Here is a 20,614-nt window from a genome sequence, read left to right as displayed (position 1 = left end):
CGGACACGAGTTTTAAGAAATAAGTGTAAAGAAAAGTTGGTTGAAAAGGTTAGTGGAATGTGAGACCCATTTTTTTATATTGGTTTTATAATAAAATGTGAGGGAATTGAATTAGTGGAATGTAAGGCCTAGTTACTATTTATGGTAAAAATGAAGCGTGACTCTTAATTGGAGATGGACCGAAATAGAAAAATGTGACTCTTAATCGGGGACGGAGGGAGTATTATACTACATATTGTGAGTGTTGAAGAAGATGATAATTGATGTAGTGCTTTGGCATATGTTCCATCTGAAAAAGATTTATTGATCTAAGTCGATATTCCCTTAGAAAAATAGATCAATTAGGAAAAGGTATTTGTCATATAGAGAATATATTCATAAAACAATCTACGGCCATAATCTTGCAACCTAGCATTATTCTCTCATAAACCAACTATTTTTTGGGCTATACAATCTCAATTTTTGATTTAATAAATTTCATATTCCTTTTGTCCATGAAAAGTTGTCTCATTGTGGATGGTATAAGTTCAAAATAGGAATTGAACTAATTTCCAACTATTTTGTGGAAAAATGAATTATAAATAATCAAATTATGTATAAATGTAAATCAATACACCATAAAACTGCCGATTCATTCAAAATTCATTTTAATCAGAAATATAATTTATGAGAAAAGATAGATGTACATAAATTGTACATGTTCATAATATCCTTAATTTTTTTTAATTTAAGTGAATTTAATTAAAAACTAGTTTTATTATTTATTGTATTATATGAGGCAATAAGAAAGAAGTGATACAGAAATTTTATGTCGAATCGTAACATGATTTCGAGCTTGATTTGAATTAATTATACAATATTCAGTAAGAAAATATTTTTTTGCTTAAATATACAAATATTTAAGTAAAAATTTAATTTTTTTTCGGAAGTGTTGCAAAATGATTAGCGTGAAATTTATTTTAAATCAATTAATGTTTATATTTTCAATGTCAATTGTTAAAAAAAAGTTCGAGTAAGTTTATCACTGGAAAAGAAAAGCTTATTGGGCCACTAAAAAGAGCTTATTGGGCCGTTATACCATTATATGGAAAGCCCAGTTCTTCACCTTCATAAAAAACATTTATTTCATTTTAATGAAGAGAAATTGCAGTTTCAGTTTCAAATTTGATTGAAATTTACACAAAAATGGGCGGAGATGATTCGAAAAAAGTGAAGAAAGAAGAAATCGACGACGACGACGAGAGCTTAGCGTCGGCATTCACTAACCGCAGGAAGAAATCGCTCAACAGCACCAATGCCGCCGCCGCCGCCGCCAAGCTCAATAAACTGAAGAAAGAGGAAAGCGATGAAGATTTCGAAGACAGCAAACCTTCCAAAAAAATTGAACCTAAGGTTAATTTTCGCGGCTAATGTTCAATTCGAATAATTTCAAATTCAATTAGCTGAGGTTTTGGGGGGTTTTGTGTGAAGGGGCAGAAGAAGAGGAAGAAGGAGGAGGAGGCGAAGAAGGGAAGCAAAAATGGGGAGAGTAATAAGGATGTGAAGAAGAGAGAGAAGAAAGTGTTCGATTTGCCTGGTCAAAAGAGGGATCCACCTGAGGAAGTGAGTTTTGCCTCTGTTTGTAATTTGTATGTAATGCTTAGTCATATTATGTCTCTGACAAGAGGTTTTTTGTGGTGAATTTGGATTCAGAGAGAGCCATTGAGAATTTTCTATGAGACACTGCACAAGCAAGTTCCAGCTAGTGAGATGGCTGCAATTTGGTATGGCTGCAATTTTCCCCCAATTTATTGTGTGAATGAAAATGCAAGTGAATTCTATCACACTTAGGTGTAGCTATGTAGAAATAGGGGAAATGGAGGTTTGGGTTCGAGAAGGATTTGGTGTTGCTTGTATTTTACAAGAGATGCTTACTTATAATCGTAATAATCGTTTAAAGTTGTAGTCGTTGCTTGATTAATCAAATGTCTAGTTGGACTTCGACATTTAGTTTACGTTATCATAACCCATTGTGCTTCAACTGGTTCATCCTATCCCATATTGATAGTTAGGTTGGAATAAGGAGGTGATTGTGTGGTTGAATTTGAATAGAGCTGCAGCCTGTGTTAGTTCAATCGCTATGTCCTACTATTAGTATACGCTATATGGTTTAGAAATGACGTGTGACTGATATTTCAAGAAAATCCCGACCTATGAAATTAAACTTGCTTCAACAGGTTGATGATGGCTAGGGATCGATTCCTTTTTTCGTCTAAATTATCAATGTCTCTCAGTAATAGTTGTCTCGAAATACTCTGCAAGGCTATTTCTATGTTCGAGTATCTAGTTCATGAGTGTCATTCTTTCTAAAATTTTGGGTGCCTATGGTGATGTTTTTTTGTTTATGTACATTAGCCCATTTGTTTTTGTATTGCTTAAAAATACATAGAGGTGTCTTTCCCGAGATTTTTGCTTGCGCCCCAGCACTTCCGATTTGGTATATGATCCCTAGCATGTGAGCTTTCAAAGATACTAGCAGCAAGTAATGTAATTGTTCTTCTGCTACTTATGGCCCAACTCCACTCGAAATGGTGTTCCATTATCAACTTAATGTTAGGTAACTTTTCCGCTTAACGTTTGATGTGGAACTAATAGAATAATCTGAATGGTGGACTTCCATTGCTTGATCCGGTCGTCTAATGTAGGTGTTTGCCTTTATACACTGCAATTAGTTTTTTTTGTCGTTGAATCTATTTTTTGATAAAATTCTAATTATATTTACGTTGCTCTAGGATGATGGAGTGCGGTTTGCTTCCTAAGGAGGAAGCAAAGAAGGTCTTCGACAGAAAACAGAAGAAGGCACAGCAGCAGAAGCTCAGTTCACCAATGAAAACCGTTGTCACTGTCAAGAAGAAAGCTGAAGGTGTTACTGTTACCAAGAAATCATCGAGCACCCGAGTTTCGACCACCCAGAAGAAGACACCAGGTACGAATCCTAAGCAGCAGTCGAGGAAACCAAAGAGCAAGGAGGACTCTGATGATGAAGACTCGGATGAGTATTTTTTAAGTACTATAAAGAAACAAAGAGCATAGCATCATCTTATGCTAGGTAGAGCCTAATGACTTCTATTTCCTCTTTGTAAGGTGTGATGTGAATGAATCTTTATTCATTTACAACCCGATGACTTGGAACCGTAACTAGACCGCCTTTCTCTTTTCGGTTTCAGGCAGAACCTGCGTGTTCATGAAAATTTTGCCATGTCTATGATGTCTGTCTATCTACACATGCCTTGTTTACAACTTAAATATCTAAATGATCTTTAACTTAAGTGCAAGAACATTTAATTCAAAATGGTCATTTTATCCAATTTAATATGTTACCAACTATCATGTTCTTTATCCATTGTTAGGATGAATAAGGGAAAAAACATGGAGTAATAAAATTTATCTAAAACAGATTAAATTGGGACTATTATTCCATAACAGTTGCCGATCCAGATTCAGATGCAATCTGAACAATTGATAAAAAAAAAAACATAAAAAAATCATAACAGCATCTGTAACAAATGCAATGATTTTGGATACCAAACAAATGCAATGTTTTAATACGAACAAACAAAAGCCAGCAGTAAGAAGATGCTAAGTTCAAAGCAAGAAAAAATGTAGGATGAAGATAATACACGATGCAATCAACACACAAAAGCAGCAAAGTATTTCCCTCTTCTTCTTCATAACCGGTCTCTTTTAATCCTCGTACTCCCCTTCAGCACCGTCTTCTTCATAGTCTTCTTCTTCGTCAGCAGTCGCATCTTGATATTGCTGGTACTCGGCCACCAGGTCGTTCATGTTACTCTCTGCTTCAGTGAACTCCATCTCGTCCATTCCTTCCCCGGTGTACCAATGCAAGAAAGCCTTGCGCCTAAACATGGCAGTGAACTGCTCACTCACCCTGCGGAACATCTCCTGGATTGACGTTGAGTTGCCAACGAATGTGGACGACATCTTCAGTCCTGTGGGTGGAATGTCACACACGCTGGACTTGACGTTGTTTGGGATCCACTCAACAAAGTATGATGAGTTCTTGTTCTGAACATTGAGCATCTGTTCGTCCACCTCTTTGGTGCTCATTTTACCCCGGAACATGGCAGAGGCTGTTAGGTAGCGCCCGTGGCGGGGATCAGCAGCACACATCATATTCTTGGAGTCCCACATTTGTTGCGTTAGCTCGGGGACGGTTAAAGATATGTAATGCTGTGATCCACGGGAGGTGAGTGGAGCAAAGCCAACCATGAAGAAGTGGAGACGTGGGAATGGAATCAAATTCACTGCCAGTTTCCTGAGATCAGAGTTCAGCTGACCAGGGAATCTCAAACAACATGTCACACCACTCATAGTTGCAGAGATCAAATGGTTCAAATCACCAACTGCAGACATAAAACGAAAGAAAGACAATTCATTAGCTTTTACTCTGACAAGTTCGATGCTGTATCATTGTTTCATATCGTAATACTCACAGCTTGGTGTGCTGAGCTTCAAAGTCCTGAAACAGATATCATAGAGAGCCTCGTTATCAAGGACCATGCATTCATCTGCATTCTCCACTAACTGGTGCACTGAGAGAGTAGCATTATACGGTTCAACAACAGTGTCAGAGACCTTTGGTGAAGGGAAAACAGAGAACGTAAGCATCATCCTGTCAGGATATTCCTCTCTGATCTTTGAAATCAAGAGAGTACCCATGCCAGAGCCTGTGCCTCCTCCAAGTGAGTGACAAACCTGAAATCCTGGCAAAATTGAAGGCCACAAAAGGTTTAGTCACAAGTTTTTCTAAATTGGATAACAGAGAAAAATATTATTCCATTATACTAGTATTTAATTTACTAAAAGGAAAAAGGACTTGAGACTGGTGCGCAGCAAATTCACCACAACTAGTGCAAGGGATCTACCAATTCCTAACAATCATGGTTATCCTATCATCGTGTCATCGATGATAGATCTGACAGCCTAATTCAGCATTATACTCTGTTTTACAGAACCATATCAGGCAATGCACAATGTCAATGATTCCAAGGCATGCTAATCAAAATAAGAATCTGAAACTTTTACTACGTTCTAGAGAAATTGTATTCTAGAAATCACACTAAATATTAGTAGCTGATAAAAGGTCGTTACCATAGCGAACATTAGCCTACATTTAACAGACTCTACGAACATATAGACACAACTATATAGAGACCTAATGTGGGAAGAAATCAACAAAACAGTAAATAGAAATAAAACGATTAAGCTAATGAAATGAAACGAAAGCAAATATGCAAAACTTCAAGTCATTTGGACAGATTAAACAAACCGAGCGAAAAACAAGCATATGATGTAACCGCAAAATTGAAGAAAACAGTGAACCGAATCCAAATCTGGAAAAAACCTTGCAAGCAGTCGCAGTTCTCGGCCTCCTTCCTGACAACATCGAGGACGGAGTCGATGAGCTCAGCGCCCTCAGTGTAGTGCCCCTTCGCCCAATTGTTTCCGGCTCCGGACTGGCCGAAGACGAAATTGTCGGGGCGGAAGATCTGGCCGTAGGGCCCGGATCTGATGGAATCCATGGTGCCAGGCTCCAGATCCATGAGGACGGCGCGCGGCACGTACCTCCCGCCGGAAGCCTCGTTGAAATAGACGTTGATCCGCTCCAGCTGAGTGTCGGATTCGGAGCCGTCGCCCTTGTACCTGCCGGTAGGATCGACGCCGTGCTCGTCGCAGATCACCTCCCAGAATTTGGAGCCGATCTGGTTCCCGCATTGGCCGCCCTGGATGTGCAGGATTTCTCTCATGGTGCGTGATTTTGTGTGTGTGATTTTGCTCTCTCACTCTCAGTTGTCAAAATGGGAGGGAGATATTTGAAGAGAGAGGGAGAGAGTGGCGAGATTTTCTCTGCAGTGAATCAGAGTCGTGGTGCGAGCAGTTGTGCGGGAAAGGCGTGATATTTAAGAGGAGGGAACCGGAGGGATTTGGGTGAATGGAGACAACGGAACCGCTGGCTGTGGGGCCCGCGTCCGTGAGGTGGGTTCCTCTGTTTCTCGGGCACACATTAAATGGCTCTGACGGTGATGGGGAACTTAACACCAAGATATAATAATGTAATTTACACTATATGTAAAAATAATATTTAAAAATATTGTATTGAAATGTACTCCACTTAATAGTACTTACTCCACTTAACTAAAATTATAATAGGATATTTGCGACTAATATCACTAAATTTTTGAAAATTTTGTTTTTTTTTACAAACTTTAAACTTGATAGTATATAATATAATATGACAAATTTAAATAGAATAGTAATAAAATTTGACTATATGTGAAGTATTCACATGAGATATATGGTTATCACTGCAAATTTATAGTGGTATTCTCGTTTAAAAGTAATCGGAGTTTGTTGTTGGTGGAAAAAAATTAAACAACTACTTAAATTCGTAATATTATATGTCAAATTCGTGAAAAAACACATTTTTGTGGGATGATTATAGGAATATTAAATTCTCTGATATTTTGAATTTTCAATTTAAATTTATATCTCTCAAAAATTTAAATTTAGATCCAATTAAAGTTATAAAAGATTGATTTGAAACTTGTGTGGTGCGTATTTCAAAACTTCATTTTGCCTTTTATTTTGGATACATATTTTATATTTATAACTATTTTATTTATTTTATTAGTACTATTTAATTGATTAAATACATTTCTCCAAATCGAGATTTTAAAATTTTCGGGCCAAATATTAGTCTAAATTTATGACTAGTTAATTAGTTCTTTTATTCGTGATGATGAAAATTTGAAATTTAGAGAAAAATCTGATGTTATACAGTATATATTATTTTTCCAGATCATCTTCACGGTTATATCGAGCTATCAAATCTATATATGTATTGGATCTGAAAACGAATATTTTACATGAAGACAGATGTATCTACTTATTTATCATTTCTATAATATTGCCATATGAGTCCAATAATTTGTCAATCCACTTATTATCTTTTCCATAATTAGCCAATTGTCAACCTTTCTACATCATTGTTGATTCAGATTAACAGTCATTAATAGTATTCCAAATTAAATCAATCTATTTTTGACTACTTATCAATTTCCAACGACAATATATAAATACAAATATTTGTAGTTATTTTCATCATAAATTATCAAATATATTTCACAAAAACTTAATTATCAATCTGTCTCTTTTCTAGCAAAGTATACACAGATATATTGCACGTGTTTAAAAATGGCTATCAAACCATCGTATATTTCGGAGACATGTGATATTTGCAAAAATTATAAGCTTCATGATTTATAATTCAATTTTTTTTAAAAAAAAATTGTATGAATTTAACGATCTTTCATGATTTATAACTCAAAATAACAGTAAAAATTATACAAAAATCACAAAACAATCGAAATACAAAAATTCAAATCCAACACAAATGATTCAAAATTTGATATTGGTGTCCATATAGGATGACACAAATATTTGACATGAATTAGAGCAATTCCATGATTATGTCTCATCTAATTGTTGAAACATAGTAAATTTAGGTGAAAATGTCAAATTAGCAAATTATAAAAGACAGCTAAAGTTACAAAAGCAAGAGCTGTTGCAACGTAGAGAGTCAAAACTCTTCCAATAGCGAGAGTATATAATACAACTCCCCCAAGAAAAGTAGGGTTAAATTACAAAAAAACATTAGGGAATGGCTTAAATTTTGTAAACTGGGGTGATTCCCAGCAAATGGAAACATTTTCTCATAACAACTGCTGTTGCCTCGCACAACAGGAGCCGACTCGTCTCCTCTGCAGATCCCACAACCTACAACGTTCTCGGATTAGACAAGTTACAGAAATTGATATCGATAATAATGTGGATTGTCTAGAGAATAGAAGCTTCATACCTGGCAGTTGGTATAAAATCCAGTAAAGTCTTCTGATAAATTGTATAAATATTCACACAAACCATTTGGTAGCAGATTTGTGCACGAGTCTTCGACAACCTAAAAAGGCAGAAACCGGTGAGATTGGATCCAAACTGGTGACTATGCAACCGGGTATATGTATATCCATAACATAATTACCTCGGCAAACTGGAGCAAATGAAGCCCTAAAACACGTTCATCGGGATGAGCCAAGTCTATCTTTCCAACCTGTTTCAAATTTGAATGTAATACGCTGTCAATAAGGAAGAAATATAATGCGTACTAGTCATCAAGGAAGAACATAAGACCGGAGATGAACATTTAGAAGCAGGGAGCTTAAGTCTATTTTTTACATAAAAAGAAACCCACTGCGAAAGTAATTAAAGCTGTAGACTAGAAAGGAGCTTACCTTTTTTAATTCTTCAATATCTTTCCCTGATTTTCTGATAATTGAGCATATCCGAGCATGTGCATATAACAAGTACACTGCAGTATTGCCCTGAACATGGTAGAAGTGCCCGCTTAAGAACACAATTTAGAGAATGCAGGTAGATTTGAACATAAACAAAAGCCAATCATTAGAGGACCAGCTTTCACAGATTGACAATCTAATAATAAGAAATAATAATATAATCCATTACCACTAGGGTATGAGCAAATAGTCTAACTATGGCCTTAACTCACCTTGTCATTGAGCATCTGGTCAAAACTAAATGTATAGTTGGTTGTTCGGTTATTCTTCAGATCAGCATATCTGTTTTAAACACAAAAATTGAATATCTTTAGAGATCTGGTGAAAGATTTTAACCTCTGTAGCCAAATTACAGTGCTCACATATTCTGAAACATAAAAGTAGTTACTTATTTTCTGAAATGTAAAAGTAAATATTAGTAATAGTACAAGAAATATTCATGCGCGAAAACAGTCCAAGATGCAGGATACTCACTTAACAGCCCCATATCCAACCGCTTCAGCAGTTTTATCGAGCTCCTCTTCAGTCCATTCTTTATCTTTGCCTGGCAAACATTTCAAGTGCTTGTTAGATACAGTTTTTCTCAATTTAGAGCATAAGTGGAACAATAGGAAACAACTCAGGTAATAGAGCCGAGGATAAAGAATACGGCAACTAACCTCTTTCAATTAAAGCAGTTTTGCATCTACTTTTGGCTTCAATTAGTAAATCAACCAGTTTGACAGTTTCAGTACTGCGAGTACGGAATCGTTTTCCATCTTCTCCAAGAACAAGCCCAAAACCGACATGGCTAGCTTTAGGATACAGTTTATCATCAGCTGGAAGCCAACCAGCTCGTTTGGCCGCCTGAAAGAGCATCCCAAAGCTCTCAGAATGAAATCTGGCATGCAAGAGAGCTAATGAAAAGATATGCGTAAGAGATTCAACTTACAGCAAAAAGCATTTCAAAGTGCTCTCTTTGGCCAACATCAGTAACATATATAATCCACTCAGCCTTTTCCTCATTCAGTCGATACCTACAAATTGTAGATTTTGAGCATATCAGCACTTGGTTTAGAAATAATAGTAGTAAAAAAGGTACCACTACGGTATATATACAGAACTTAAAAAGAAACAAGTTTTCAGAAACTATTCGACCACATACCAGGGGTATACTAGTACAACCAAGTGGAATATATGCTACTATACGAAAAACGAACAGAAAGAACCTTTGCCAAATGTGGAAACTCACCACAAAGCAGCAAGATCTGTTGATGCGTAGTTGTACCCACCATCCCTTTTTACAACAATAAGTGGTATCTTTTTTCCTTCAATGAAGATGACACGAGCTCCTTCGCTTTCTTCAATTAATCCCTCTTTATTCAATAACTCTAGAGCATTGGGAATGTAAGGATTGTAAAAGCTCTCACCCTGGGAAAAGGAAAAAATATGATTGAAACACAAGGTACATAGAAGCCCAAAAGTTAGTTGACATAGAAGAACTTTTTAACATGTCTAAGGACCTGTAGAATTCACTTCCAGTGAAAAAGAGAACATGCACAATAAATAACAAAAAAAGCACGATGAACTATTGACACTATTATATTCGCCAAAAGCTTCAAATAGACCAGCTTGTGCAACTTAGCTGTAGAAGCCTCCATACCTTTTCCTCCAACTCAACTCCAAGATGCTCATACACCTTCTCATACCCAGTTCTACTAATTTTACAAATTTCAGCCCATGCCTTCCGATACTTCTCCTCTCCAGCCTGTAGCATGGATACATATAAGAATATATGGCATCACACCAAGACAACATAAACAAATACTTCCGTTTTATTTAAAGGTAGAAGACTTTTCAGGATCATTCAGACAAGATAAGCTACTATGTAGTCTACCTGAAGGCTGACAACTGCCCGCTGAGCCCTTTCTTTGAAATCAGGGTCACTATCAAATCTTTGCTTTGATGCCTTATAGAATGCCTGAAAAACAAGCATATTGAAAAATAGTTGAACTCCCAAGCGCTACAGGTGATAATAATTTTAATACAATCAGTACTTGTGTTTATTTTTTAAATTACAAGCATATCTTGCAAAAGCAATATCAAACTCTTACAAACTGACTGTAATGCAATTTGATAAATATTTCCATGCTAAGTTGAATGCTAACTTTTGACTTAGTTCTCAAATGCCTACATACTTCTAAATTGACTAAACTAGAGAGTAGTAGCATAAATCAACCAATCTGATTGAGTGGTATATGAGATCTCAATGAATATAAATAAAATTTGCAAAGATACAGTGAAGAATAAGAAGGCTTCAGATAAGAATTTTAATTATATAGATCATAATTTTATACATGAAACATCTGATCAGTTCATACATATAAATATAATATATGTGCATGCGTGTGAGCGGGCACACATTGCTAATAGAAAAGACGCAAAAGATCATCTGGTGTATCATAATCATGCCTGATGCATAATGTGGAGGCATGTTATAAGTTCATTTGCAGTTTAATGTGTATAATTTCATTATAAGAAAGAAGTCTTTTATTGCATGGTGTTGTTGATGGTTAACCAATCCAATGAATCTAGTGAATATGAGTGGTGAATAAAACCCACACAAGATCTTTGAAGACCACAGGACATTCAATTTTGGGTCTCACCTCCAAGTCTCCTATGGCTTGATCATTGACAGCTTCCAGGTTGGGAAACTTTTCGAACAGAAACTCTATCAACATACCAAACTAGAAGAAACCAAGCAGCATTAGTATGTATAAGATTGTACAAAGAGCAATCACAGCTACCATGAATTAGCCAACTTTTTAATATGAGGGTGATTAAAGAAAAAATCCCAACAATACAATCCAGAGTTTACAGAAAATGAAAGTCTCTCCGTAAATAAACAGAACAAAGATAGATACATACACACCTGCGTTCCCCAGTCTCCCACATGGTTTCTCCGAAGAACCTCCACATTTGAGTACTCCAACATGCGTGCCAGGGTGTCTCCAATGATAGTTGATCTTAAGTGGCCAACATGCATTTCTTTTGCTATATTAGGTGATGAGAAATCCACTACAGCTCTTTTGACCGAAAGCTTAGGAGCCCACGTTTCAATACCATCCATTAGCATGTTTTGAATGCTCTGCAAAAATTCTGGTCAGCTCTTTATTCATGCACCCTAAAGAATATTAAACTAAAGGATCACTGGAATTACCTTGGCTATCCATTGCCCTGACAATTTGACATTTACAAAGCCAGGTCCAGCAATTGAGCTTTCATCTAGCATTTCTGATGAAGGGAGATTTGCTTTAATGGCCTAGAAAATGAACAAACAAATAACCATCTCATAGAAATATTTAATAAGATGCCAACTAATTATATGACATTTACACCATAAAATGGCATATGTGGCATCATAATTTTAACATATTTGACCGGCAATATGAAGGTATGCATTAATAAGTGAACATATTTATCAAACCTGTCCTATTTGTTGGGGATTTTTAAACTGGGTACTCTTTCCTTTAACTTTTGACCACAAGCCCATTGCATTGTTGCTGTAGATAAGATAGAATTAACATTTTCAATATTCAATAAAAGTTGCGGAAATACAAAATGATTACATATTACCAATGGCTGTGTGTAATGCTTTCAAAATTTACTAATCTAAAAGTTTAAGAGCAATCTATTAAAAATATGAGATTCTCAAATTTACAAAAAGGAATGATAATACCATTGGTAGTCACCAAATTTTGGATTTTGACAAGGAGCGATAGCAGGGTCAATATCCAACTCCTCGGGGATTGTTAGTCTCAAAGATTCCTCAAATAGTTTTGCTAGCTGTTGCCTAGGGCTACTAGCAATCCTTTGATCCTGTTAATGATAGATTAAATAAGAATTAAAAACAGGTTAACAAATTTGTAGCCTGTTTCAGCTTTCCTAACTCTAATAATAGATAAACAGTCCATGGATGTGCAAGAAACAAAACCTAAATTTAGGCTTATGTAAGGAGATAATAATATGCACTTACATTTGCCATGTTCGTCAATGATGCGTTGGCTCTGAAGAATATCCTTTTAGAGGTTCTAAGAATACCTGTCTAATTTTATCATAAGTACAAGAAAATTAGTATATAACCAACAATCATATATTCTAGAAAATAGTAAGCAGCAAAAAGAGTTTGCTTGTCCTTGATAACATCATATAAGCAGAGAAGTCATTACAAAAGCTAAGTTAAATATCTATTTCACCATGGTAACTATATAACAACATCTAGTGCCAAACAAGTATACCAAAGCATATATAAATGCATCTGAGACTGAAAACACAACTGCTTCAGTCAGAGAGTTTAGTTTACAACACTCCACTTAGAGACTCTGTTTAAAGGTGTGCATAAAGAAGAATCAGCCACTTCTCCCGAACCCACGGGGGCAAGTAAAAAGACATACTTCACTAACCAACTAGGCTGTTTACGAGTATATACATCTGCAACTGACATTCATCAGCAAACGTTGCATTACGTACTCAGTAGACTAACTGAGACTACGACAATAACCTACTCGCATTTAGTATGCGATAAACTGTTTACTCTGTGGATTAGCATGCAATTACTCATGCTGCGGATTGGATTGAAAGCATCGCATTCTACAGGAAATCCTAATTAGTGGCGCAAGGAGGAAAGAGAAACCCCAATTCTCGACTACAAAATAGAACTCTCCCAATCTCATATTCATTCGCCCTAGAATTGAAGTATCACTGAACCAATTCTCAAAAAGAAAAGCAAAAATAAATGTGGAATTATCGCAATAACTCGAACGGATAAGACGAAGCAAACCTAAAATCAAGCCGCAGCCTATTTCCAACCAGTTAAATCAGACCTAAGCTCTTAATTCTCAATCCAATGGATATCAATGCGCCGCATTAAATCAGGGATATCCTCCAACACATGCAATCAGTTAGCGAGAGAGAGATAGAGATTCTTACCGTTGGCGGATAAGCTGGGGAGCAAGAAGGGGGGAGAGAGATTTGCAGAGGAGAGAAATCCGGCGCGGAGGAGACTGAAATGTGGAGAATTCATTAGAGTGTGTATTTATACAGATATGAAATGCATGTGTGTATATGACTGCGTGTGTGTGTCTGTGTTTTCAGTGCAGCACTGTTCCAGCTCGATTAGGGTTTTAATAAAATAAAATAAGATTGTCTGCGTCGAATTTTAATTTTTTGGCTGAACATCAGCCAATGGCGTCACGCCACGTCGAGATTTGGGTGTTGAGCTGGGGAATGTAGATTTTCTTTTATTTCAGAATTTAATTTATGGAAAGGGTTCCTAACCCTTAAAAGGCTTTCTTGAATAGTTTCTAAATTTTATTACTCCCTCCGTTTCTTCATTGTTGAGGCGGAACTTTTCGGCACGGAGTTTTAGAAATGAATGTTGAGTGTGTTAGATAAATAGATAAAAAAGTAAGAGAGATGAAAAGATAGAGAGAATAAAGTATAAAGTGAATAAAGTAGAAAGAATAAAGTAAAAGAGAGTAAAGTAAGAAGGAGGAAAAAGTTACCATATAAGGAAACAACTCAACTATGAAGAAACTTCCCGAAATAGTAAAATGACTCAAATATGAAGAAACGGAAGGAGTAATAGTTTACTAGGAGTAGTACATTTTATAGTAGTTTACTAGGAGTACTACATAAGGTTAGGATTCATGTTGTAAATTACCCCCTCCGTCCTAAAATATTAGACTCTATTTTGGGGTATCCCAACATACTTAAATCATTTCTATTTATGATAAAGATTTACTTTATTACCAACTCCACTACCGATGAACAATACCTTCTAAATTCTTGTACCAAAAAAAATTAGTCTAATATCTTGGGACGGATGGAGTATTTCACATTTTCTCTTAGATATGTGGAGAAATATTATGAAATTTATTTGTGATTTTAGTAAATTGAAAATATTTTCGCATTTATTGCATAGATTTTTACCACTAAATTGATATTTGTATCACGTCTTAATCCTAGTTTACAAACTTTAACTATCGTCACACTCTTGTATTTTTATCTCTAGATAAAAATCAGGTCATGTCATTTTTCCGCGTGGATAAATACAAGCATGTGTATTTCGTAAGTATATTATTTCAACAATTTAAAAAAATAAAATTGCATCAGCAAATTAACTCATAATTTATTCCACATTTCAAACCCAGCTGAAGTAGTTTCATGTAGATAGTTATAGCACATAGGAAATATACTTCAGCAAAGGATGCATAACTACGAATATTAGTATCAGATCACCAAGTGATGCAACCAGACGAGGGACGACCGGACGAGTGTGTATGACACAAGACTCGCTCATTGTTGATTCAACTGATTGCAATACTTCTTGAAATTCAAGGCCTCATCCGCCAGAAAGTCACTGCCAAAATAAGTAGACAGAAACTATCAAGAACACTCGAGGATCAGATAAAAAGTTTATGTTTCTTCGCCTCTTCAAAACACTACTTACAAGATTCGATCAGCCTGTTCTGATGAATTCCATCTGGGACTCCATGGATATTCTGATAGAGTGGGTGACTTGACAGGTACACCGTGTGCATTGAAATGCTGCAGATGCACATGCTAAGCTCATCAGTTCATAAAGCGAATTAGAGATGGCATGGATTATACCAAATGACAAATGCATTGAAGGTAGATTCCATAACTTGTGAAAATCCACCATACGATATTAATGTAAGCCATCTAAAATTAATGAAATATAAAGTGGGAAGTACTGTGATTGGAACGATTCTTGCCTGGGAACTCTGAAGTACTAAAGCTGGCTGCTGCTTTGGGAACTGAAGAGGGAGAGTGAAATGAACCTGACAAGAAAAGGTTGAAAGAATTAAACGTCCTTGACCGTATAGTACTTCTCCCCCAAGTAGGAAGAACATCGGGTTAGCAGTATGCTAACTGTAGCTATTTTCAAGTAGCAAGCTAATTGTAACAGGCTATCAGATGAACATAACTTGTGGTATTATATCCTTGTAAAATGTGCAGTGCAGTGCAATGCAGTGAGGCCAATCCTTTTCATGTTCATTGGTGGCTTTGAAGCTAAAACAGCAGGAAGAGTTGAAAACTATAAATCACTGGCTACTATTGCCCTTGTTGCTCCAGACTCATCATGATTCTCTTTGATTATTATCAATACAGAATCAAGATCGATTGGATCCATATAATATTAGGCAAATATTGCATGAGTAAAAGGCTCATTGAATGGTTACCAGAGGAACACTAAAAACAGATAAAAAGGAGGAAAAAGAAGAATTCTTCATCTGATGTTTTGTAGATGGTGAAGTTATATTAAAGAAGCAAGAGACAGAGCATCAACTTCAATCAGGACTTGTCACTTCATGGACTATTCCTTCAAGGATGTGAAATTTTCAATCCTCTTTTCTCGGTTGATATCAGGCAACAAGAGGGAGAGCCAGCGATCCCCCAATTACATCCAATGTATCCCAAACTCAAAGCAATGTGAACAATGACTTCAATACATATAAATAATCATTAAAAATGGACATTGAATAACTTGATTGGCAGCAGAAATGTTGTCTCGCAAAATTGGGCAAGGATAGTAGAAGAAGCAACATAAAAACAGTATAGAGCCTGCTATATATGCTACCTGAAACGTGAACAATCCAGATGAACATAGGAACGTTGCTCTCTTGCAAAAGACCTGGGATGAAAGCAGAGTTGATCAGTTTCATATCAATACAAATTCAGACACAGATAAATAAAATACAATAATAAGAAGTTCCATTGCTCAAGGTAGAGGATCCAAACCGTATCAGCTTCTATAGGCCTTCCAAGATGAGGTGCCAATGACTGGATAAACTTCCTTCTTATTTCAATTGATGAGACTGCATCATTAACCTGTCAGAGAGATGGAAAATATTTCTTATTAGTATTAGCTTGCGCAGTTGCGCTAAAGCCTAAAACTATGTTATCAAACATATAAATGGAACAATTGTAGCAAACCTGTGTGTTCACCATTTGTTCCAGATTTGGAAGATATTCAGCTGTGCACCTGCAAAGGATACACAGATCATATAGAGAAAAAGGACACCACAAAGGTCATATACGTATTAAAAAGGAAAGGTGGGCGTTTCACGTTTAGTCGTTTACACAAAATAGTCTAAGAATCTAACCAGAAAAGAACATTTTCTCAACTGCAACATAAACTTACATCCCGTCCACCCAAGTAGGAAGTTTAAAATCTTCAGTAGAAAATAAGGCTTTCAGTTCCGAAGAAGAGATCAACTTTAGACGTGGAGATGGTGGCATGCTAGAATATTTTTTCCCAACTGGAAATATAACCTATTAATTAATATTATAAAATGAATCTTGGTCAATAAGTGAAAGGTGACTGAATATAGTTAGTAACTTAGTATAGGAAAAACAATGATGTGAATATTGTAAGTTGCGTAGTCTACAGTGTATCGTGAAATTATGTTTGTAGTACATCATTGTAATATATATAAGTAGTCAAAGAAGTAAAGAAGATATGGTGGGTGGGTCTGGGATTAGAAGTATTGCTAAGGGCTCTTAAAGTTTCCACTGATTGCTGATGTCATAGCTGCTGTGTACCATAGGACGAGCCGTGTTTAACCATTATTCTTCCTACTATTTCCACCAACAACAGTGGAGTGCTTATCTGGCTTCCCCTTTTCTTTGTGCCCCTATTTCTTAACATCTCTAAGTAAGACAAAAATGAAGCTGTGAACATTCGGTCAATCGGCATCGTCTGATTTTTAGATTAATCATGTCGATTCATTTAGATTATTCCTAAACTGATATTACTTCCAAGCACTGTATCATTTATTCCAATTAGAAGAGGCTTAAGGGGAACCAACTTTTCCATACCAACCTGCAAGTATACTTTCTGTGGATGTCTCCAGGTGCATCCAGCAACCAATTTATTTAAATCAATATCCAATAAAGACACAGCAAACTTAACCTCCTCTGGCTACACTACAATCAAACGGCAAAAAATACCACGAGCCAAGTTAGAGGGTTATATCCATTTAAGATTCTCAAATCATACAAGAAAGGGAGCCAAAGTGCCAAACACATTTATCATCTTGAGCTACCTTGTCGGTCCCTAAACTCATGTACATCTCAATTCCCTGTAAAAGAATGGAGGAGTCAGAACTTATTGAGACATAAAACTGCTGCAAGAAACTAGGAGAGATTCGTTCACATGTATTACCAATTAAGAACCAGACTCTAACATAAAGAGGAAAGATCAGAAAGTCGAGGAGGGCTCCATAAAATCTCATATGCCCAAATGGATGTATCAGCACATTTATTGGAAAAGAACATGATGTCATTACAAATAATATCACTTACAGACATTTCAAAGGAAGTGAAAGAATTAGAGACCGTTGTCAGATAAAACCATGCTGTGTTTTGGTAAGAGAAAAGAGCCAAATGCTTTGTTGTAGTTGCAACATATAATAAATTGTGCAGACGACGAGTGCATAGCAATTGGTAAGACTCTTCCCGTCAGACTAATAGGTCAGAGATTTGAGTCAACGAATGTACGTGAATGGTAACTCCAGAGGAAAGAAATAAAAACTGTGCAGGCAAACTAAAAATGGCCTTGTTGATGTCTTCATAGAACACAAATCAGACCATTAGGAACACAACTACACATCTAGCATTTACATAAAACAACAAGCTGCAGATTTATACAGCTGACAAGGCATTGGAAAAGCCAAATTCCAAGAATAAAAACATGATGAAGAGTAGAGACTCTATCCCAGGCTAAGACATGGATACAATAAACCAAAAAAAAAAGTAAGATGTGCATACATGAATGGAAAAAATAACAAAGCATCACTATAGTCCTTACTTACAAGGTTATATGATTGCATGTATCCTAAGATATTAGGATAGTAACTAATAAATCATCTCATATCAAATTCTTAATTGAGAATGTAAGGCACAGAAGCATAGCATAACTTCAAGTTGAATTAGATGAACACCGAATTGCATGCAGAAGACAAGAGAAGCTAAATGCACCAGAAGGTCAGGAATTCACAAAACTTAACTGTGGTAAGCCATTTCTTTCAAAAACAAAATATACCAACACTAACCTCTCTTGAAAGCATAGTACTGATTTCAAATTTTACTCTCTCATCATCAATCTCACCTATCCGTCTCCTTTGGTATGCCATATATGCATCCCTACAACAATAAATCATATTGGAGACAAACACACCATAAGGAAAACACAATAAATTATCCATCCTCCTTTTCATTGCAGTCAATGTACTCAAAAAAAAACCTCACCTCAGCTCAACAATAAGAGATTGTAGCTGAGATGGATCCCTACTATTCCAATTGGCCAAACAATTTTTACTAGACTCTCCAGTGCCACTAGCATACGGCTGGAAACCTTCATCTTCAGGTCCAAATATCACATCAGGCGCCGCCAGCGGATACATAGCATTGAATGTTATATCCCCATACATCAACAATCATGTGTTAGAATTCAACATATTGATATAACTAGGCAACAGAAAACGCAGAATTGATAAGAACGAAAATTGAAAATTGAAAATGTGCACTCACATTTTATTTTGTCGAGGCAGTAAGGGATGACTAGAGTGAAGCGATCAAGTAAGTTAGGGTTTTTGCATCCCGAACACATTTGCTCAACCTACAACGTCATTTCATCATCTTGCTGAGCTGAGACTAGTCTTATTCGAAGATGATTCCAATTTGTGAAGTAAAACCGGTAAAGGTAGGAGACATTTGTGCTTTTCAAACAACGAGGTCCGTACCTTAACGGAGAAAGGGCAGTGGCCGATGAGATAATTGATTTGGGCGGAGATTAGCGGCGGCACGGTGTCGATAGCCATGGCTCCGGTGAATGATTTAAGCGGAAAACGGGCCGTAACAAATTTAATTTATTTAATGGAGTATATAATTATCATTTTTTAACATGACACAATTAATCAAAATTTGACTAAATTTTGTAGTTTTTTTAATAAAAATGTATATATTAATTTTAATAATTAAACTATTAAATTCTAATTTATTTGAATATGAGCATTAAACCTTGTGAATTATACTATTTGAAATTTTATTTCAAAATTTTCATTAATTTATATTAACTGTAAATTAAAATTCTATCTAGCTTTTTATTTAAATGAATTTGAAAAATGACTATCACGTCATTCTATATTCTAAATAAGATTTTAAAATAACATAATATCGTTGGAATTCTAATGCAAAATAATAGTATGAATGATTTATAAAGATGGAGTACGCATGAGATTGTTTTTCCAAATCAGATTGCATGGTCAAATATTTTATGATTAGACATACATTCTGCATATGAGTTCCCAAACGCATTGATCTAAGTTTTGGATGATAGATATATGTTTTACAGATTCAACTATTGTCTTGGTTGAAGTTTGTCTTATTCTATTTCCACTTTTGTATATCAATAAAATTTCATTTTTATTGTCTTGTTGACAGTAGTTGTATTTCTCGAGTGTTGGCCAGGGAATATATTGTATTCTCATTATCTTTACTATAGTGGAAATTTGTTCGAAGTTGGTCTTGCTGTTTTTCTCTATATTGGGATCTACCACATGAATCTTGGTGTCTTTATTTTTTTTTGCAATTTTATCTTCTACTTGATTGACTCAAGTTGTTTGCATTAGGAAAAGTTTATTAATCTTGAATTTATTTATTTTTTTGCCTCGACACTCCTCCACAACAAATATTAACATATGATATTTTTTTTTGTCTAAAAGGACTTCTTAACCGTATTTTGAATGACTTTTGTTAGTATTTGTTTCTTTACTTTCATCTAAATGGGCACAAAGTTGTTCTTGGGCCTACATCATACTACTTCTAAAAAAGTTGGTCTTAGCTATTGTCATATTGACCAGGGATCTTAGTTTGATATTAGACCAATTATATAGTCACACACTATACAAAGTTAAAACTACAAAAGTCGGGTTTATTTGCTGTGAATCTTTATGTTATGTGCCCCATAATTCATGTTGATATTATGTTTTTTAATCTTATTTTGAATAGAGAATGATATGATAACTAGTATTTGATAAAAGTTGTATCCAGTTTATAACTTTTTATGAAATTAACCCTGGAAATTATTCTAATTTGCACAAAGTATAGTGTGGAATTGGTAAGTATGACAAAAAGGA

The 20,614-nt window shown here is 35.6% G+C and overlaps 4 protein-coding genes across 6 annotated transcripts; 1 reads left to right on the top strand and 3 right to left on the bottom strand.

Annotated features, from left to right (window-relative positions):
* The first annotated feature begins 1,147 nt into the window (after window positions 1–1,147).
* Window positions 1,148–3,242, top strand: LOC125219989 (uncharacterized). 2 transcript variants are annotated; one of them, XM_048122087.2, is made up of 4 exons: window positions 1,148–1,392; window positions 1,477–1,602; window positions 1,693–1,763; window positions 2,772–3,242. In XM_048122087.2, the coding sequence occupies exons 1-4, from the start codon at window positions 1,186–1,188 to the stop codon at window positions 3,070–3,072; spliced, it is 705 nt and encodes a 234-aa protein (XP_047978044.1). In that variant the 5' UTR covers window positions 1,148–1,185; the 3' UTR covers window positions 3,073–3,242. The 2 variants fall into 2 exon arrangements, with proteins under 2 accessions (XP_047978044.1, XP_047978043.1); XM_048122086.2 differs by having other exon boundaries at window positions 1,471–1,602.
* A 295-nt stretch (window positions 3,243–3,537) lies between these two features.
* Window positions 3,538–5,933, bottom strand: LOC125219986 (tubulin beta-1 chain). The gene is made up of 3 exons (XM_048122083.2): window positions 5,405–5,933; window positions 4,494–4,763; window positions 3,538–4,403 (listed from the first exon to the last, which is right to left on the bottom strand). Exons 1-3 carry the CDS (start codon window positions 5,805–5,807, stop codon window positions 3,724–3,726), a joined length of 1,353 nt encoding a protein of 450 aa, XP_047978040.1. The 5' UTR covers window positions 5,808–5,933; the 3' UTR covers window positions 3,538–3,723.
* Window positions 5,934–7,560: 1,627 nt separating this feature from the next.
* Window positions 7,561–13,550, bottom strand: LOC125223270 (arginine--tRNA ligase, chloroplastic/mitochondrial-like). Of its 2 annotated transcripts, none has more exons than XM_048126342.2 (18): window positions 13,380–13,550; window positions 12,427–12,491; window positions 12,130–12,269; window positions 11,878–11,953; window positions 11,611–11,712; window positions 11,323–11,538; window positions 11,057–11,137; window positions 10,288–10,371; window positions 10,054–10,158; window positions 9,643–9,821; window positions 9,343–9,427; window positions 9,071–9,257; window positions 8,886–8,955; window positions 8,624–8,693; window positions 8,349–8,438; window positions 8,099–8,167; window positions 7,919–8,017; window positions 7,561–7,836 (listed from the first exon to the last, which is right to left on the bottom strand). In XM_048126342.2, the coding sequence occupies exons 1-18, from the start codon at window positions 13,471–13,473 to the stop codon at window positions 7,726–7,728; spliced, it is 1,923 nt and encodes a 640-aa protein (XP_047982299.2). In that variant the 5' UTR covers window positions 13,474–13,550; the 3' UTR covers window positions 7,561–7,725. The 2 variants fall into 2 exon arrangements, with proteins under 2 accessions (XP_047982299.2, XP_088919471.1); XM_089063345.1 differs by having other exon boundaries at window positions 12,427–12,495; window positions 13,380–13,534.
* Window positions 13,551–14,513: 963 nt separating this feature from the next.
* On the bottom strand, window positions 14,514–19,358 carry LOC125219638 (uncharacterized). Its single transcript, XM_048121666.2, has 13 exons — window positions 19,220–19,358; window positions 19,008–19,095; window positions 18,726–18,900; window positions 18,530–18,620; window positions 17,522–17,557; window positions 17,299–17,397; window positions 16,618–16,748; window positions 16,410–16,458; window positions 16,215–16,304; window positions 16,054–16,107; window positions 15,188–15,253; window positions 14,902–14,999; window positions 14,514–14,811 (listed from the first exon to the last, which is right to left on the bottom strand). Exons 1-13 carry the CDS (start codon window positions 19,295–19,297, stop codon window positions 14,748–14,750), a joined length of 1,119 nt encoding a protein of 372 aa, XP_047977623.1. The 5' UTR covers window positions 19,298–19,358; the 3' UTR covers window positions 14,514–14,747.
* Between the last annotated feature and the right edge of the window lie 1,256 nt (window positions 19,359–20,614).

The sequence above is a fragment of the Salvia hispanica genome, chromosome 1 (genome assembly GCF_029641045.1).
Source record: "Salvia hispanica isolate PSC_SH4W2 chromosome 1, Shi_PSC_v1, whole genome shotgun sequence".
NCBI lineage: Eukaryota > Viridiplantae > Streptophyta > Magnoliopsida > Lamiales > Lamiaceae > Salvia > Salvia hispanica.
This window is presented reverse-complemented; position numbering and strand designations above follow the sequence as displayed.

Coding starts and splice junctions, on each gene's coding strand:
- LOC125219638 (XM_048121666.2), bottom strand. CDS start 19,297: ATGGCTATCGACACCGTGCCGCCGCTAATCTCCGCCCAAATCAATTAT. Junction 18,901..19,007: donor CTGCCTCGACAAAATAAAAT/GTGAGTGCACAT, acceptor TGTTGATGTATG/GGGATATAACATTCAATGCT. Junction 18,621..18,725: donor TCTCTTATTGTTGAGCTGAG/GTGAGGTTTTTT, acceptor TTATTGTTGTAG/GGATGCATATATGGCATACC.
- LOC125219989 (XM_048122086.2), top strand. CDS start 1,186: ATGGGCGGAGATGATTCGAAAAAAGTGAAGAAAGAAGAAATCGACGAC. Junction 1,393..1,470: donor CCAAAAAAATTGAACCTAAG/GTTAATTTTCGC, acceptor TTTTGTGTGAAG/GGGCAGAAGAAGAGGAAGAA. Junction 1,764..2,771: donor AGTGAGATGGCTGCAATTTG/GTATGGCTGCAA, acceptor ACGTTGCTCTAG/GATGATGGAGTGCGGTTTGC.
- LOC125223270 (XM_048126342.2), bottom strand. CDS start 13,473: ATGAATTCTCCACATTTCAGTCTCCTCCGCGCCGGATTTCTCTCCTCT. Junction 11,954..12,129: donor AAATTTGGTGACTACCAATG/GTATTATCATTC, acceptor TCTTATCTACAG/CAACAATGCAATGGGCTTGT. Junction 11,539..11,610: donor CAGGGCAATGGATAGCCAAG/GTAATTCCAGTG, acceptor GAATTTTTGCAG/AGCATTCAAAACATGCTAAT.
- LOC125219986 (XM_048122083.2), bottom strand. CDS start 5,807: ATGAGAGAAATCCTGCACATCCAGGGCGGCCAATGCGGGAACCAGATC. Junction 4,764..5,404: donor GAACTGCGACTGCTTGCAAG/GTTTTTTCCAGA, acceptor CAATTTTGCCAG/GATTTCAGGTTTGTCACTCA. Junction 4,404..4,493: donor GAAGCTCAGCACACCAAGCT/GTGAGTATTACG, acceptor TTATGTCTGCAG/TTGGTGATTTGAACCATTTG.